The sequence below is a fragment of the Gloeophyllum trabeum genome, assembly GCF_000344685.1.
Source record: "Gloeophyllum trabeum ATCC 11539 unplaced genomic scaffold GLOTRscaffold_00004, whole genome shotgun sequence".
In the NCBI taxonomy this organism is placed as follows: domain Eukaryota; kingdom Fungi; phylum Basidiomycota; class Agaricomycetes; order Gloeophyllales; family Gloeophyllaceae; genus Gloeophyllum; species Gloeophyllum trabeum.
In genome coordinates, this window is record NW_006920413.1 from 630,035 (window position 1) to 645,598 (window position 15,564).

At 53.7% G+C, this 15,564-nt stretch overlaps 6 protein-coding genes across 6 annotated transcripts; 3 read left to right on the forward strand and 3 right to left on the reverse strand.

Moving 5' to 3' along the window:
- Positions 1–658: 658 nt before the first annotated feature.
- GLOTRDRAFT_110372 (uncharacterized protein) lies at positions 659–1,022 on the forward strand (the record flags this gene model as incomplete). Its single annotated transcript, XM_007865959.1, has 3 exons — positions 659–686; positions 745–763; positions 814–1,022. Coding segments are annotated over exons 2-3 (222 nt in total), but the record flags the coding sequence as incomplete, so codon positions are not given.
- Positions 1,023–2,387: 1,365 nt separating this feature from the next.
- Positions 2,388–5,783, forward strand: GLOTRDRAFT_137430 (uncharacterized protein). Its single transcript, XM_007865960.1, has 3 exons — positions 2,388–2,739; positions 2,878–3,393; positions 3,452–5,783. The coding sequence occupies exons 1-3, from the start codon at positions 2,595–2,597 to the stop codon at positions 5,602–5,604; spliced, it is 2,814 nt and encodes a 937-aa protein (XP_007864151.1). The 5' UTR covers positions 2,388–2,594; the 3' UTR covers positions 5,605–5,783.
- Positions 5,784–6,674: 891 nt separating this feature from the next.
- On the reverse strand, positions 6,675–7,400 carry GLOTRDRAFT_39245 (NLI interacting factor; the record flags this gene model as incomplete). Its single annotated transcript, XM_007865808.1, has 4 exons — positions 6,675–6,881; positions 6,940–7,038; positions 7,094–7,243; positions 7,308–7,400. Coding segments are annotated over 4 exons (549 nt in total), but the record flags the coding sequence as incomplete, so codon positions are not given.
- A 2,565-nt stretch (positions 7,401–9,965) lies between these two features.
- GLOTRDRAFT_110374 (uncharacterized protein) lies at positions 9,966–10,825 on the reverse strand. Its single transcript, XM_007865961.1, has 4 exons — positions 10,797–10,825; positions 10,646–10,736; positions 10,413–10,582; positions 9,966–10,358 (listed from the first exon to the last, which is right to left on the reverse strand). Exons 1-4 carry the CDS (start codon positions 10,797–10,799, stop codon positions 10,128–10,130), a joined length of 495 nt encoding a protein of 164 aa, XP_007864152.1. The 5' UTR covers positions 10,800–10,825; the 3' UTR covers positions 9,966–10,127.
- A 213-nt stretch (positions 10,826–11,038) lies between these two features.
- GLOTRDRAFT_137433 (uncharacterized protein) lies at positions 11,039–12,516 on the forward strand. Its single transcript, XM_007865962.1, has 4 exons — positions 11,039–11,314; positions 11,380–11,531; positions 11,580–11,883; positions 11,942–12,516. The coding sequence occupies exons 1-4, from the start codon at positions 11,055–11,057 to the stop codon at positions 12,303–12,305; spliced, it is 1,080 nt and encodes a 359-aa protein (XP_007864153.1). The 5' UTR covers positions 11,039–11,054; the 3' UTR covers positions 12,306–12,516.
- A 394-nt stretch (positions 12,517–12,910) lies between these two features.
- GLOTRDRAFT_39303 (uncharacterized protein) lies at positions 12,911–13,270 on the reverse strand (the record flags this gene model as incomplete). Its single annotated transcript, XM_007865815.1, has 1 exon — positions 12,911–13,270. A coding segment is annotated over one exon (360 nt), but the record flags the coding sequence as incomplete, so codon positions are not given.
- Between the last annotated feature and the right edge of the window lie 2,294 nt (positions 13,271–15,564).

Sequence of the window (15,564 nt, forward strand, 5' to 3'; positions counted from 1 at the left end):
AGCGATACGGTCACTTCGCATGCCACTCCTTACCAGAACTACAGGATCTTGAGCCCGCCCGCACCTACGGGTGCGAGTGGTGCACCCGCGGGGTCCCTCGGCCACCACCAAGAAGGGAATGCAAACCAGGATGCGTCTTTAGCAAGGGCGCGAGCGCGCAGGAGCCTAGGTGCCGCTGACCCAGCTCCTGCAGCTGGCGCAGGACCTTCGATCGGCGGCGCTCAGAGCAACGCCAACACGCTCCCTCTGACTATGAGCCCGATCCAAGGTTATTCTATCTTCAACCCGCCTACGCCCATGCTCTCGGGTGGTGTACTGCCCAGTCCACGCAGTACGCAGGTGCAAGACGGTCCCATCCCGAGCGTCTTGTCCGTCACGGAGCCATACACGTGGTCCCAATATTATCCATACGCGGCCCCAGAGATGTTCATGCCGGGCACTCCCTGGCATCCCTACACGAGCGCACCCGCGGCTGCAGGCATAGGGGGCCGGACCGTACACTTCAAGCCAGAGGAGACATGGACTCCTCGCTGGTCGTTTTTCGAGCTCAAGGCGTATCGAGGTGCCAAACATACGTCTATCATCGTCAAGCCGAGCTGGGATGATGAGCGCCTGCTTCGGGAGCTCCGGCGGGCGTATAATAAGCTGCGGTCGTGGAGGAGGGTTTTATCGCTCAAGACGTTTAGGTCAGTACAGGTGGATATATTGCACAGTATTTACTCACCTTGGAGGTCCTGCGAGCAGTTCCATGGTGTTAGTATGGGTCAGCGATCTCCCCTTTGCTCTTGATCGCTGTTCTCATACAGACAGTAGGCGGATGTCAACTACGTCTATCCCCAGATGCACTTCACCGCTGTAACCTCGAGCGCATCCGCTATCTACAAGAGCCTGCGGATCCGGTATTATTTCCGGCACCCGCAGGCTCTGCGTGGGAAGAGCGAGTTTATGCAGTACCTGACGATGGATAGCAAGCACGGCGTTATGTTCCTGGAGCGGTGGGACCCTGTCCGGATCGCCTTTGCTATTCTCGTACCGATTATGTCGAGTTTGGTGGTGGCGGTTCTGTGGTCGCATTTCTCGAGGAGTGTCCAAGATGGGTTCACCATCGGTAGTGCGTGTTTCCTTGTTCCCCTAATCTGAGGATGAGCGAGAGACTGAGGATTTTCGTCAGGTTACATGGTGGGCGCCTATTCGGCATGCTTGGTACTTGTGGGAATACTTAACTGGGTGCAGTTTTAATGAGCGGGTTATTAAGCCGCCTTCGCCCGTGTTACACTGTGGATTGGTTGGCACTTGCCCTACATATATATTTTGTGGCTGCCTGAGTGCATCGTGGAGCATAATATACGTATCATGATGTCTGTGTATGTGCATGCCCCTCGAAGGAATCAGATACGCGCGGTCGCAGCATGCGAGACGCCCGAAATCCTAAGTTCGAGGCTCGGACCAGCAAGTAATGGGACGTGATGAGAGCGAGGTCGTGGATATGGATATATCTGCATCGCTACCGTGCTTGCATGAACTGAGGCATCACTTCCTGATGATATAGTTCATGAAAGCACGGATGGATAGAGGAGTTCGGGGATTGGAAAATGCTTACACAAAGCCCTCTGCCCTGGTCGGTGTAGGTACCGTCCAAGATGCCAGCATTGTCATCTGACCGATATGCGGATGCAGGAGATTATCTTGCACTCGAGATTGGAATCAGCGCATCGCCGGGGATCAACACGTTCAGCGAAGCACCTCCAAGTTTGAATTGGTGCCACTGGATACGTTCACGTTACCACCGAGTGAGTCCTATCGTGCGCCGATAAGCGATGGTCAATGCTCCGACCAGACTTCTTTCGAAGTGTGGGCTGGATTAGAGCTGTACACGAACATGGAGTCAGGATGACTAGAACCAACGAACCCGGGCATGTACGCACCCCGCATGTATTCTGACTATTCCTGCGTGTGGCCGCGTATGTCATTTGGCTGGAGCAGCCGCGGGTTTACCTGCCTCATCACCCGAGTGGGTTCGGATTTACATCTGATTATTTACCTGTACAGCTATAATTAGGCCAATACCGCCAAGCGAAGGTATGCGGGCGGTGAAGGGACCAACCGGGATCAGAGGCTCAATCCGCCTCCGGCGTCGAGTACCGCGAAAATTGCTGCAGAAAATACATCGATGAGAAGATTTTGTCGACGATAACGAGGGCGTACGCTGCCAGAGAAATAAAAAAAACATACCGGAAAGGTTTAGGCAGGCCGAGTCAGTCGCCGGAGGAAGCTGCACCGCCCGGCAGGGTTCGGCGGCGCGTGACCGAGAATGATGAGAACGCCCGGGCGTGCGGAACGGGGCGTCGGCGAGGGTTTACTTAGCCTCGACGTCTGCACTAATTAGCGCCTTTCTGTTTTCTGTTTCCTGCACCCGCCGCTCGCTGTCCTCACTGTTTCCTGTATTTCTGCTGCTTTTCTGCCTGGGGACGCTCGAGTGTCGTCCCCTCGCAAATCTGTCGACGCAGGCTGCAAACGCCGGCCACGATTTACCGCCTCGAGGCCAGCCTGCATCCCGCAAATCGGCCTCCTTCGACTCTGTCGGTTTGTTTCTCATGGGCATCTCGTTCGGCGGCCTGGGCGTCCTCTTTTCGCACCACAAACCGCTCGCCGACTGGTCGTCCTATGTTATCCCAGGTCAGGTCGAAATCAGGTCTATGTTTTTCGCCACCGTGTCATTGATCGTCTTACTCTTGCTTGGTGAGTTATCTCGGCTTCAATCTCTTTCATTTCCACTTTATACGCTTCATATATGTGCCCACGGTACTCCATTTTCGAAGTTCCATCCGTCACTCTGACACAATGGCTGCATGCTAACATGTCTCGTTTGATCGCCAGCGTACTTGACCAACCCGTCCGAAAGTTCCTTCAGGACTTACCTCACTGAACAATCATTCCGCCAGCACCTCAGTCGTCTCAACGACAGCAGCGATGATGATCGATTCGATGCGCAAGACAATGTCGGCGTTCACTACACTTTGTCGCGCCGCAAATCTGCCACTCGCCGCCAGCAAGGGGTCGAAACGTCTCCCGTAGTCTTCTCCACCGGTGCCAAAGTCTCCCTCCGCACTCCCAAGCACGTTTTCCACAACTTCGGTATCCTAACTGTCGCAGCTGTAGTTCCCCTCGGTACCAAGCCTGCCAATGCGGTGAACGAGCGAAGCAGTCGCTCCGAAGACTTCAGCGGATCCGCAGTCTGGGACACTTGGTTCATCGGGGCATTCGGTAGGTGGTGGCGCGGAGGCACTATCGAATCCTGGTGGCATGACACGCTCGTCGCCACCAAGGACGAAGAAGGGTGTCGCTCGGGTTTATTCGACATCAAAGCTTCAGATCCGTCGGATCAGTATGCTGGTAAGGGTTTCATATTTACGATCGCTTTACTACGATACACATACATGTTACCTTCAAGGTCTACCGTATGCTACGAGTCCACCGCCCCCTCGGTCACCCCCTCGGCTCAGACAACGCGAACGATCCGCTCAGCTCCCCGCGCGCAGCTCGACTCCGCCGCCTCTGCCCAAGTCTGCTTCTTTGCCGCTGCATAACCCGGACTATCGACAGACCAACGGTGATCGCACGCCCGTCCAACAATGCATCCAGTCCTATCAACCCGCAGTTCCCTCAGAACAAGGTCCCGTCCGGATTCTCTCCAGCAATCCATCCAGCCTAGCAATATTCGACCAGTCCCCCGCGATCGCTGACATCCTCAGGCAGATCGAGTCATCCAAGGCCGCCGTCGACGAGGCGAAGGGCCAGCTCGCGGACCTGCAGAACAGCGCGTCGCAGTCGCACGCTGCGCTCCAGGCTGACCTCGACGAGCATAGGGAGAGGAAGAGGCAGGAGGATGTGTCGAAGACCGAGCTCAAGTCCCGCACGAAGCATCTCGAGGACCTGAAGCGCACGGCTGACAGCAGCAAGCGTGAGGCTGAGAAACGGCTGCGCGCTGCTCAAGCGTCGCGGCAGAGTGCTATCCAGCGTGTGTCGTACTTGGACAAGGAGATAGCGGGCTTGCAGGCGCGCATGGTGGCGGATGAGGAGGCTATCGTGAAGAGTAGGCAGAGCGTGGTGGAGATGGAGAAAGAGGCCGGGGAGACGCTGGAGGGGAAGAAGAAGGAGATCAAGGTGGCGGAGGATGTGATTGCCGCACTCAACGCGCGGACGAAGGAGCTGGAAGAGATGATTGCGCAGGAGAAGGAGCGGCTGCAGCGCGCGAAGGACCAGGCGGAGATCAGGAAGCAGGACCGGACGTTCATTCCGCTTCATGTCGTCAACATGGAGCCCGAGCCCGCGCCATGGCCACCCATCTATTGCGGTCCCCAGGAAGCCCCGGTCCCAGGTGCAGGGGAATACGATGTACCTCAACCACCCAGCGTCGCGCATCCGTCGCCGGAAGTCCGACACGACCAGGGGAGCTCGGAGCACAGCCAGGGCTCTGCCGATTCGGATAGCTCTAAGCCTGCAAGGTTGAGTCTTGCCGGGATCTCCAATCTCACTTCGTCGTCCGACAACTCGAACCAGCTTGCGCTGCGCGCGAAGGGATACTCCATCTTTGACGATGATATCGCTTCCTTGACTCAGCCCCACCACCAGACGAGTTTTGCGCCGTTCGACGCTGACTTACCGTCGCCGGCACTTTCCATCTCGCCCGGGTCTGCAACTCTAATCCCCAATAGCTTGGTGCAGTCCATCGAAACCTCCGCTGACAACATACCTGTTTCTGACAACACTGACGCTTATTTGGATCGGGAGTGGGCACCAATGCAGCGCGCTTCGTATGGCGGCCTCACGACGTCGCCTACTTCACTCACCGGCGGTGCTTACTCTGACGAACACGATCCGTTCGAGGTTCGCCCGCCCCCCAGAGAGCGTTACCTGCCTATCCAGCCGGGCTCAGAGCATCTCGACATACCTTTCCCAAGTCGATCCCGGACTGATCCCTCGTCTGATTGGCAGCCTGAGAGCGAGGCACAGCAGCAGACTGACCGGCCGTCTGCGCCTCGCCGCTGGTTCTCGGTGACATCCAAGGATCAACCGAAGAAGGGTTTGAACCCTGATGCGAAGGCATTCAATTTCGGGAGGAAGAAGTCATTCGGCCCCATAGGATCGAGGCCCTCTCCGGCGGGCGCCCTTCCCACCCCGCCTGCCTCCTTCAACTTTGATCCTCTCAGTCCGTCCGGCCTTGTGTCCAGTGGCATGCCTGCCACGCCCCTCACCGGGAACTCGCTGTTCTCGTCCATGTCAATCCGTGCGTTCGCCCCTTCCCCGGAGGAGAGGGAGGCGTTGCAACGGGCTCTGGGGGGTTCGACGAACACGAGTTTGGAGCGCCTACCTAGCCTGGCTGACGTTGGCACGCTCCCACCCTCTCCCCCGCATGTTCACGGTGTTGCCTCCCAGTTCCCGAAAGCGCCGTTGATGGACGGGATTCCCGCCGGCATGCCCCGACGGTCTTGGTTCCCTGCCTTGCCCCTTGGGCGGAAGCCAAAGTTTAGCCCATGGGACGACGAGGAGCCCTCAGGGGAGAAGTCGGGGATGGAGGACAAGAATGAGCCTAGCGCGTTGTAGGGTCGGGTCTGTAAGTGTTACAAGGGGGTAGTCAAGTGCTGTTCTGAAGGGCATTGCTGTGTTGTTAAATAAGAAGAGGGGTGATTCATACATCCAGTACTATATATATTTACGACGAGAATGACAACGAATTCCAATAACACATTCCGCTGCACAGTAGGCGCGAATGAATGCTTCCGTCATATGGTCTACTATGTCATGCCGCATACCCCATTTTACGCCATGCAATGGAGGACTGCGCATTCGTCGCGGCAACTTACAGGTCACCCGGTTCCGCATTTTCGCTATCATGGCGAGGTCAGCGTGAGGGCTCATGAGAACCGGTACACAGATATGGACGTCCTTGCAAAGGATATCGTTTTGAAATCGTGAAATGGATAAGACTGGCCTATATACTACAAGCGTTCATAGAGTCCGGAAGTCATGACGTATAGAAAGATATTAAAGACGGCCGTGGATTTTGGAAACTGGCGTTCATCATTGTTGGTCGTACCGAATCGTGGACATATATGAGATGGTAGGGGCGACAGGGGACAAGCCGAAACATAGCCTTGGCATTTGAATGGAAATCCCTGCATGAAGGAAGAGAGCCGAACATAAGCGGTCCCATTGGCAGCAAAGCAGAGCGGGACAGGACGACGCACATCAAACAGAATAAAACGAGAAGGGTAATAGAAGGCTTGTATAGCTATGGATTGCATCGATCACTTGATTGAACGGAGTAGAACAGGAATAGGATACAGACAAATGAAGGTGGGGACGAGGACGTGTGTTGTCCAAACGCGACGACGATTGTAGGAGAAAAGTTTGCAGGACTGGGAAACACGAATAGCTATCTGCTGCTATACTGACTTGATGCGGGGGTATAATGTGGGGATGACTGCGTGAGAGACCAACAAACCAGGTTGAAACGAGAGGGGAAAAGAAACGTGACTACGGAAACTTGCAGCGCGCAGCAAGGAGAGACGGACCAGCAATTTTTGCTCGCCTGCTTCCGGCGGGCATCGCAAGTGTGTTGACGACAGCGGAGAACAGACAGGGATGGGTGAAAACCGGGATCTTCATCAAGTCTATAAGCCCCCATCCAAGACACCCCGAACGTCGTCCACAGTTCCGAGGTCAGCGAGGAAGGGACAGAGATCCGTGAGTTCGGTGTCATGAGGGTCGTTAAACCAGGACGAAACAGGAACGGCATTATTGGGATGGAAAATGTACGACGCAGGGGAGTTGTCGAGGATGATGGTATCGGCTATTGGTCGACCGAGTTGCGAGAGATCCTACAAATACGAGTAGAGGTCGACATTTGTCACTACCATGCCATTAAGTGCCACGTACCTTGACGTAGTTACCCCTGTGGTTGTAGCAGCTCTCTCTGAACAGTCGATGAGTAACCACACGATGTATGTCGAGCTTGTCCAGGACAGGATCCGCATACTGGAGCAGAACCAGTCATTCCAGGGCATTGTACGTAAGTTAGGTACTAGCATACCTTGCTCAAACTCGCAGTGAAGACAACAACTTCGTAGATTTCACCCATCTTCTTGAGGAAGTTATCAACGCCAGGTCGTTTGATGACATATACATTATGCCAGTGGTACTCGATCTCAACGGGCACGACATAGTCTGCTTGCTGTATTGACTGTGCAGACCAGGGATGATTAGAATGTGCTTCAGATCATATGATCGTAGACGGCAAAACCAACCTTGAAGCTACTATGCACTAGTGTTTCGTCAAGATCGAGTACCAGACATTTCCGACCAACATGCTGTGGCGCGATAGGGGGCAGCAAAGGTCTCGGCAGACCATCCTAAAACGATATGGTCATTCAAGCCCATAGAAGAACACATACGCTCATCACTCACAGGACCCGTCGGAATCCCGGCTCCTCCTTGGAGGATAAGCCTGTCCTCCTCGTCCTCGACCTCCTCTATAGCATTAGGGTCTTCGCCCTCCTCCTCCTCCGTGAAGCTCGTCCTGTCAGACTCGTCACCCTCATCATGCTGGTGAGTCCTGGCAGGACTTTCCTCCCCAGTCGAGCCTGGTGGCTGTACCGCCCCCGATGTCACGCCTTCAGTCTCCGCCTCAGGTAACAGCTTCGTAGGCGTTGGAGGCACTATGACAGCAGGGTCTTCGGGAGGTGTTGGAGGTGTTATGATCAAGGGCTCTGGTGGCGCTGGCTGACCAGAAGGGGCTTCTGAAGTAGTCGCTGGCGCAGGCTCGGGCGCTTCGGTCTTTGGCACCTTTTCATTTTCCTGGCCCGCCTCGCCAGGTGCGGGCTCCTTCTCCTGCGCCGCTGCACCTTGTGTAGATGCTGCAGGCTGGGCGTCGCCTGTATCGATTTCATGCACCTTCGAGGTGGGTACACATGGTAGAAGCACGCGGACGAGCTTGGACAGGAACGACCGCTTGGACTTCGTGCTCGCAGCCTTTGAGTTGTTCGAAGACTTGGGTGCTGCACTGGTCTTCTCAACGAGGGTGGAAGACTGGGCGCCTTCCGACGTAGTCGCTTGACGGCGAGAAGGAGCGTGAGCTTGCGAAGGAGTCGAGACAGTATTGGCGGAACCTTTATCCTTGTCGAGCTCCTCTGCCTGGGTCTGCGCGCTCGCCTCCGGCACTGGCAAAGTTGAAGAAGTGGGCGGCTCCGCCGTCTCTAAAGCAGGGGAAGAAGAGGAAGACTGGTCCTGCGGTATTCGTGACGAAAGTAAATTAGGGTCCTGCCCTTCTGCGCCCTCACCGGCGCTCCCAGAAGGATTATCCCTGTCCCCCGTCGCGCTGGCCCCCTCCTGGACATCACCACCAGCTGAAGGGGCGGGTGCAGCAGCCCCGGCTGCGCTGGACGTGGTAGCTTGCTCAGTGGTTGTCAAACCCTGCTCACCCGCAGGCACGTCCGGAGTCTGCTGGCCGGCCTCAGCCTTCGCCGCTGTCTCCTTCCCCTTCTTCGTCGACTTGCGCTGGAAAAGGTTATGCACCGCTGACGACGGTTTTCCATTAGTACTTGCGTTCGTGCCGGGCGTGTCGGTGGACGGTGGGGAGGGTGCCATGGGCACGACAGGGCCTTTCTAGCAGAACAAAGGGTATCTCGAAGGTTGAAGAGAGCAGGGACGACGACGACGACAGCCGCGCAAACAACCCTGTAAGGTGTCCGCCGCGTCCGTGTTTGTCTCTCTGTTTGTCCCCCTTCGGCGCCGCCACCGCGTGGCTGGCAATTTATGTCTTCCCCTCTCACGCTTTCCCGGTGCTAACGACGTATGGAAACCTCGTTTCCTAGAATGCAAAATGGCTCTTTGTAGCCCTCAGAAAGCGTTCCATGCGTAGATAGTCTCGTCCCTATCGAACTGCTGCAATATGCCCAGTAACCTCGAGGTGGGTGACTAACGTCTGCATACAGACCGTGGTGGGAAATCGCCAAAAGCCCACATGGAATTCCAATCTAAACCGACGTCCGCGTACCCCCTGTGTATGCGCACAACGATGAGTAGTTGTGAGAGATCAACAGGTTTTGCTGCTATAGGAAACGTTGCCAGCAAGAGACGTGAACAGAGCGTCCGCGCACACCGGCACTTTAATTGAACGTAGTCGGGCTGAAGGGGCCAATTGAAGATGACCTTGACTTCCCTGCGTTCAGCATATCAATGGAGTTTGAAGCCCAACGGTCGTGGCAGAAGCCGGCTATGGACGTTCGTTCCTGGCCGTGGGCTGGAGCGTCATTACGCGGCGGAAGATGGTTCTCACTTCATTAGGGTTCCTCGACAAGTACCTAGAACTTCGATAAGTGATCCGTTAGAACGATATCAGACACTGGAAGGCAGTGCGGCCTGGCGGTAGGACCTATTGGACAAACGACAGTCAGTATGGATATGGTCGCTATACGCAGGGAATGAATTTACCGACCGGGATATATACTGCTCTTGGAATACTATCGATATGACGAAAGGAAATAGGGATTCAGGGGGAGGGGGGCCATGATTAGTAGGGAGCTTGAGGTTTCGTTGATCAGACGGGGTGTTGGGTGGTTATACACTGACGTTCAGTGCAGCCGCAACCCTGTATGACGTCGTGCAGCGTGGAAATGCAATATACCAGCCAGACGATGGATGACCTGATATATAGCAATTGTTATAGAACGCCACGCAAGATATACAGGAACCGACTCACTCGAACATCATCACGGCCGCTTAGACGTTTCTTCGGGTCTGACACAACTTCGCAATCACCAAGCGCAACACAAGAAATCTGTAATAAATGCGCCGGCAGCTTTTGCACTGGATCTCAGACTTTGCCTGCTTCTGTCCCCTCGCAGTAATGAAAGCTGTCCTCAGGGATACCTGGAAAGACCTGGATATTGAGACCAAGGCGCCGTCAGAACCCGAGGATGAGCAATCCAGATGGGCTCGATTGAGTAGGGGAAACTGTGCGTAAGTGGGGTAAATAAGCAGAATTATAATATCGATACAATAAAGTCCATCCTTGCTCTATGCACATAACCGCAAGGTCTCCTCCCTCCATATCATCATGCGCTCCGTCATGACTTCTCTGATGGGGGTGGAGGCTGTTGCTGTTTCGGGCCGCCCTGCCCAACCTCTAGCTCGCCAACCTTTGTAGCGGCATCCGCTTCTGCTTGTATTCGTTCTAGTGCGCGAACAACTTTTGATTGCAGGTAATGAGAGTGGTAAATTGGTGGGGCTTTCCCGCCTGTACGAGGTGATTCAGGTGGTGGCGGAGGCGAGTTAGCTTTGAACAGGTGCTCGTAATGCTTTGGGTCAAGTCAGTTCGGTATCTACGGGGTCGATCGTGAGCTCGAACGTACGCTTTTAACAGCTTCCATCGTCTCGCCGCGTTTGACATTCAGAATCAGATGCGCTTCGTCCAAAGTCATTCGGTGCTCTCGTGTCAATTTGTCCGTGATAGATCCTGAGGTCGCGTTACCCACACCCGCGACATCCGCGCCTATAGCCCCTGGTGGTCGCGTCTTAGCATCTGCGTAAGAACAAATAACCACAGTTAGGACAAGGTACCAATGTCTCCCACTGGTGAACGTACTTTTGACAGCCTGCTTTCCGGCTTCATACAATGCCTTGCCGAATATTCGTGATCCAGTCAAGACGATGTTGATCAAGATTTTCGGGGCAGACTATGGGCAGAGTTAGCGTCATTAGCCTCACTGTACAATCACCAGCAGTCAAGCACGTACCATGGACCTGTGGGGTAGTCGGAGTAGGGCGTAAGCTGAAGCTGAAGTCGCTGAACATAACCTGAGTGCCGCCGGAAGACTTACCTTTACTGACCGTGAGAATAGGACCAATTTTTGCGCTTTTCCGCAATAATAACATTGGACTTGACATACCTGATACGGCGTCACTGTACGCGACGTTCTACGCCTCCTGACATCTGTCGTTTGTGTCCCCGCCGCTGCCGGAAGCGTGTAGAGCTGCTCGGGAACTGTTCTGAAATGTCTTTACTAGCCGATACTCAAGCCAAAAAGCGGAAGAAGTCGTTGGCAGCCGGGCTTGACGCTGAGGAACCGCGAGCAAAAAAGTCCCGTAAAGAGGGCAAGGACAAAAAACAGAAGAAGAACGACAAGGGCAGGACCAGGGACAGCGATGGCCAGTTCAGAGTCGTCCGGGCGTCAATGGTGGTGTCTATACCGCCTGTATTCGCCAGTGATCCTCGGGCGGGCGTGGAGGAAATGTTGGATTCCATGGTTATGAGGTATGTGCGACCCGCATGGCATGTCCTGAATTGTACGTATGGTGGAACTCGAAGCCGTCTGCTAGATATGTGCCGGCGCTGCAGGGAGTTGTCCTCGTACACTCAAATCTACAATTCCTCGACCGAAAAGCTTCCATCAAAGCAGACTGTCCGTACGCTGTGTGTCCAATAGACTTCGATGCAACCGTCTGGAGCCCAAGTGTCGGAATGAAACTCCGTGAGTCTTGTCTTGATGTTCTCTTGCATGACGCCTTATTCTGTGTAGTGGGCAGAGTCAACCTCTGTTCGCCCGATCACGTATCTTTACTCGTGCATCGCACGTTCAACGTTTCAATACCTCGTCATCACATACCGACGGATCACTGGGAGTTCGAGTACGGGCCTGCGGAGAACGATCCCGAGTTCGGTCCCCACGCCGTCCGCGAAGATGGGGACGATGCAATGAATGAGGGTGACAATGCCAAGGGTGAAGATACCCATGAGATAGAAGGAGGAGGGAGATGGGTTCATAAGGTTACTGGTGACCGGCTGGGCGGTCCTGATCGACAGCTCGAATTCACAGTCATCGGGTGTGTGGTGCAGTCCGTCTCTTATGTATTGCAGCACGCACTCATGCTGCTGGTACAGGCTTACTGTCGCAAACAACATGCTGTCCCTGATTGGGTCAATTCAACCAGATCCTTTCTCTCCGGAACATATACCTGCGAACGCGTCGTCAGCGCAAGCAGCAACGGAGGATGCCGATGTCGCAGCCGAAGATGTCGACCTCGAAGACGAAGCAGGCACGGACGACGGGGAAGACAGTGACGAGGATGACGATCCGTTCGCCAAGCTAGGTAAAATGGGAGATGCAGCTGCTCAGAGGCAGGCCGAGGAAGCCCAAGCTTCCAAGATGGAGAAGGAGAACGAGAGGACAGAGAAGAGGAAAAGAAAGGAGGAGAATGCCGGTACTTCGGAATCGAAACATGCCAAGAAAAAGAAAAAAGCGTAGGAGGGTCTTGCCTTCATTGCGCTGGCTTTGTTGTGGACGCTTCGGCGTGGGCTAGCAGACGGAATGATGATTCCTTGGGTCATTCAGGTTTTCATCACAGACTGTTTGAAGCCGCCCGATACCCATTACATCAAGCCTTTTGGGAGTACGGCCTCCATGTCTTGTAATAACTGTTATTACCTGATATATTCCTTTGGCAGTCCACCGGCCGTTCAGAATGTGGGTTGGTTTTGTCGGAACATCTGACCGATTTCACTTGCAACTCGCGCGGTCCACGACTCTTCGTGCTCTACTTCCCTGCTGAATGACACTCTTGTCGCGCTGTAATAGATTTGCCTCGAACGTGGGACGGACGAGAAACAGAGAATCTTGTTGGTGAGTTTTCTTTCAGCAAGCCCCCTCCCTTTACAACACTAGTACTGAGGACAGCGTCGCGACGTCTGCGGTCTAGTGCTATCGTGGTGCCTAATGCCACCACCCCGACTACAGGAACCACGTAGTATGTAATAAATCGCTTCCAGAGCGTCGCCTGCCATTTCCTTTCCTTTATTCGAGAAGGGGAACGGAGCGTCCTACAGAGGTGAAGGTGGATGTGAACTTCGGGATCACGAAATTATACCCCTGCTCACAGGGATAGGCCGTCCCAGTAATAGACAGAGAGGGTCCCATCCTTGCTCGACGCTGAATTCAAGCAGTTGCTCTTTGGGGATTATATCCCGGCAGAGCTGGTTGTGTTCTTCATATATCTGTCTGCCGTCGCTAACGAAGCGGCCGCGGAAGAAGTTATCCCATATTCGCCTCGAAATAGCTTTGATCTGCTGTGAGCGCGGGTGCAGCAATTTGGACAAGTGGTACATCGGGAAGGTCCCTGTGCCGTAGATTATGTAGAGTGTGCTCTGGTACCAATTTTCCGTAGGCCTGACTGTGCGTATGAATTTCGCAGACGGATGGGCCCCGAACAATTCGCCTATGCGGCGAAACGTCGACGAAAGTGTGTCAGTTCTTCAGCTGAATCAAGTGCATGGGGGATACTCGCGAGGGAACATCGCACTCGGGAGGTCTGTTGAGGCTGTAAAGTCCTGGTATGAGGCATCCCAGTCCGCTCGCGTGACCGTTCCATCGTCGACCTCTGGCCATAGGTGAGGACGCATCTCTTGTATTTACTCGCGAATTACTCTACTCTTATATATATCCGTCCATGCTCCAGTCTGTCAATGTCCTTTGGGAGCTCCGACATATGGAAGGTCTTGTACCCGAGCTTGTTCACTATTAGGAAAACGTAAGGCCCAACAGCTTGGGACTGCCTCCATGCACTGACGAGCGTCTCGGAGGCCGCCCAACGCCTACTCCGATAACTTGCATACCCGTGGCATGGATGACCTGAGTCACGGCAGATTCGTTGACATGGCAGGGCGCGGCCATGGTGTTCAGTTACCAGACCATCACACATCGCACATATAGCATGAGGACCGTTTGGAACAGGTCCGAGTTATTCCGGTTGCGTCCCGGGTGCTACGAAGTGTCCCGACTATGCTCGTAGCCTATCACGGCTCAGCACACGAGCCAGTCCACTATCATATGATAAACGGATGGTACTCCGACAAACATAATTTTGCGGGAAACAACTACAGGGACAGGTGACAAGTCAGGCAATATGATCCCGAAATCTATGAACATAACGGTAAGCACTGGGTCAGTCTATATCCAATACCGTCGATGCAATAAACTGTGGTCATCGCCGCTCGTGAACAGGGCAGAACACGAGCACGTAACACTTCTATTTGCTTCAGTATCGCAATGTGTGTTAGTCAGACATTACTGGTGAATTACGCCCACAGGATCGAGAACTCAAGTGTCCCCAGGACCCAGATTGGAGTCTAAGGCAGGAGAGTGATTTTGCGTTGGTCCCACCTTTCCAAGTACAAACCGCCAAACTGTCTATGAAGTCTGTCTTGCCGCTTTCAGTGTCGAGATGTCACAAATGATCCAGATACACAGATCCTCGACGAAGCAGAGGCTTATTCCAGAGAAGATTTTGAGAACTGGGGGAAGATATACTTAGTCTGCATTAGCATGTCTTTGCTCATATGACCCAATCGGCCGAGGACCACAATACCTGACCCGCGCAAACCTGTATCATGAAACTGTTGACACGATATTAGTGGCACGTGCAATATATAGACTTCGGCCCTGGAAACAATGCTTTTCTCTTATGTAAAAGCCTTCAGGTGTACTATCTCGTCGCTCATCATCAACTCGGATTCGTCGTTAACTAGAAGTTGTGCCATTGCGGCCCCCGTAGCAAGTACTAGTACTAGTCCGAGCTCGGTGGCGGTCTGACAGCTGATTGCAGAACGATAGATGCACTTAAAATTCCTGCTGTACAAGGTGCTCCAAAGCCAAACAACCACAAAACGACCATAAAAGGTGAGACGTCGGCTTAGATAGCCGCCAGTTACTAGTCTCCCAAAGGCGACCGATTAAATGCCTCCCTTATAACACATCGGACAACTCAATATATGATGCTGACCTGAACCCGGTCGTGAATGTCAAACCGTAAGAAGTAATATACAGCCAAAGCAATATGTAATACTCATTTTGAGATTGTTTAGTCCAGCAATAGACAGTAAGGAATATCAAATATGACATTAGCTGCCGTTAAGGGGAATATATCTGCCCGTAGGCAACCTTTCTCTCCATGTTATATGTGATGACATATAACATATATGGGGACGGTTACCACCCGAGAGTTATAACTTAAGTATATAACGAGAGTGTACGCAACACAGTATTCCAAATATGGCTCAGCATATGGGTACTTGTGATATAATTTACCAGATTCACGCATCAGAATCCACTTCAGCCTGTGAACAATATGTCATATATGGCTTTCAATCGATATTGAGTGGGCCGCCGGCGGCAACAGGTGGCGCCACTCAGCGGCAACAGGCGGCGCCACTCAGCGGCAACAGGCGGCGCCCCTTTGCCGCTCCTACCTTGCATGCCGCTCACACTGATGAAATATAACTGAGCGGACACATCAAGTAAAACCAGGCGAATTATTGCGTGATAAAATACAGAGAGTATGCACGAAAGTTATCACAACTGATTGTGAATCTACATGGCCGGTGAAGCCGCCGCTGCGTCAAGTGTGAGAAGGGGGGGCAATGACAATACAACACTCGACGCGGTCTCGAGCCCTCTAGCGACACGCCTAGCACGAGGTAGGAAGTTTCTGAGATCCTTCCCCCATGCAGCC

Bases quoted from the DNA above. Each gene is read 5' to 3' on its own strand.
- GLOTRDRAFT_110374 (XM_007865961.1), bottom strand. The intron at 10,583-10,645 runs GTACGTTCACCA...GTTCTTACGCAG, and splicing joins CGGAAAGCAGGCTGTCAAAA to ATGCTAAGACGCGACCACCA. The intron at 10,359-10,412 runs GTACGTTCGAGC...CTTGACCCAAAG, and splicing joins CGATGGAAGCTGTTAAAAGC to CATTACGAGCACCTGTTCAA.
- GLOTRDRAFT_137430 (XM_007865960.1), top strand. From the start codon at position 2,595: ATGGGCATCTCGTTCGGCGGCCTGGGCGTCCTCTTTTCGCACCACAAA. The intron at 2,740-2,877 runs GTGAGTTATCTC...TTTGATCGCCAG, and splicing joins GATCGTCTTACTCTTGCTTG to CGTACTTGACCAACCCGTCC. The intron at 3,394-3,451 runs GTAAGGGTTTCA...GTTACCTTCAAG, and splicing joins TCCGTCGGATCAGTATGCTG to GTCTACCGTATGCTACGAGT.
- GLOTRDRAFT_137433 (XM_007865962.1), top strand. From the start codon at position 11,055: ATGTCTTTACTAGCCGATACTCAAGCCAAAAAGCGGAAGAAGTCGTTG. The intron at 11,315-11,379 runs GTATGTGCGACC...GCCGTCTGCTAG, and splicing joins TTGGATTCCATGGTTATGAG to ATATGTGCCGGCGCTGCAGG. The intron at 11,884-11,941 runs GTGTGTGGTGCA...CTGCTGGTACAG, and splicing joins CTCGAATTCACAGTCATCGG to GCTTACTGTCGCAAACAACA.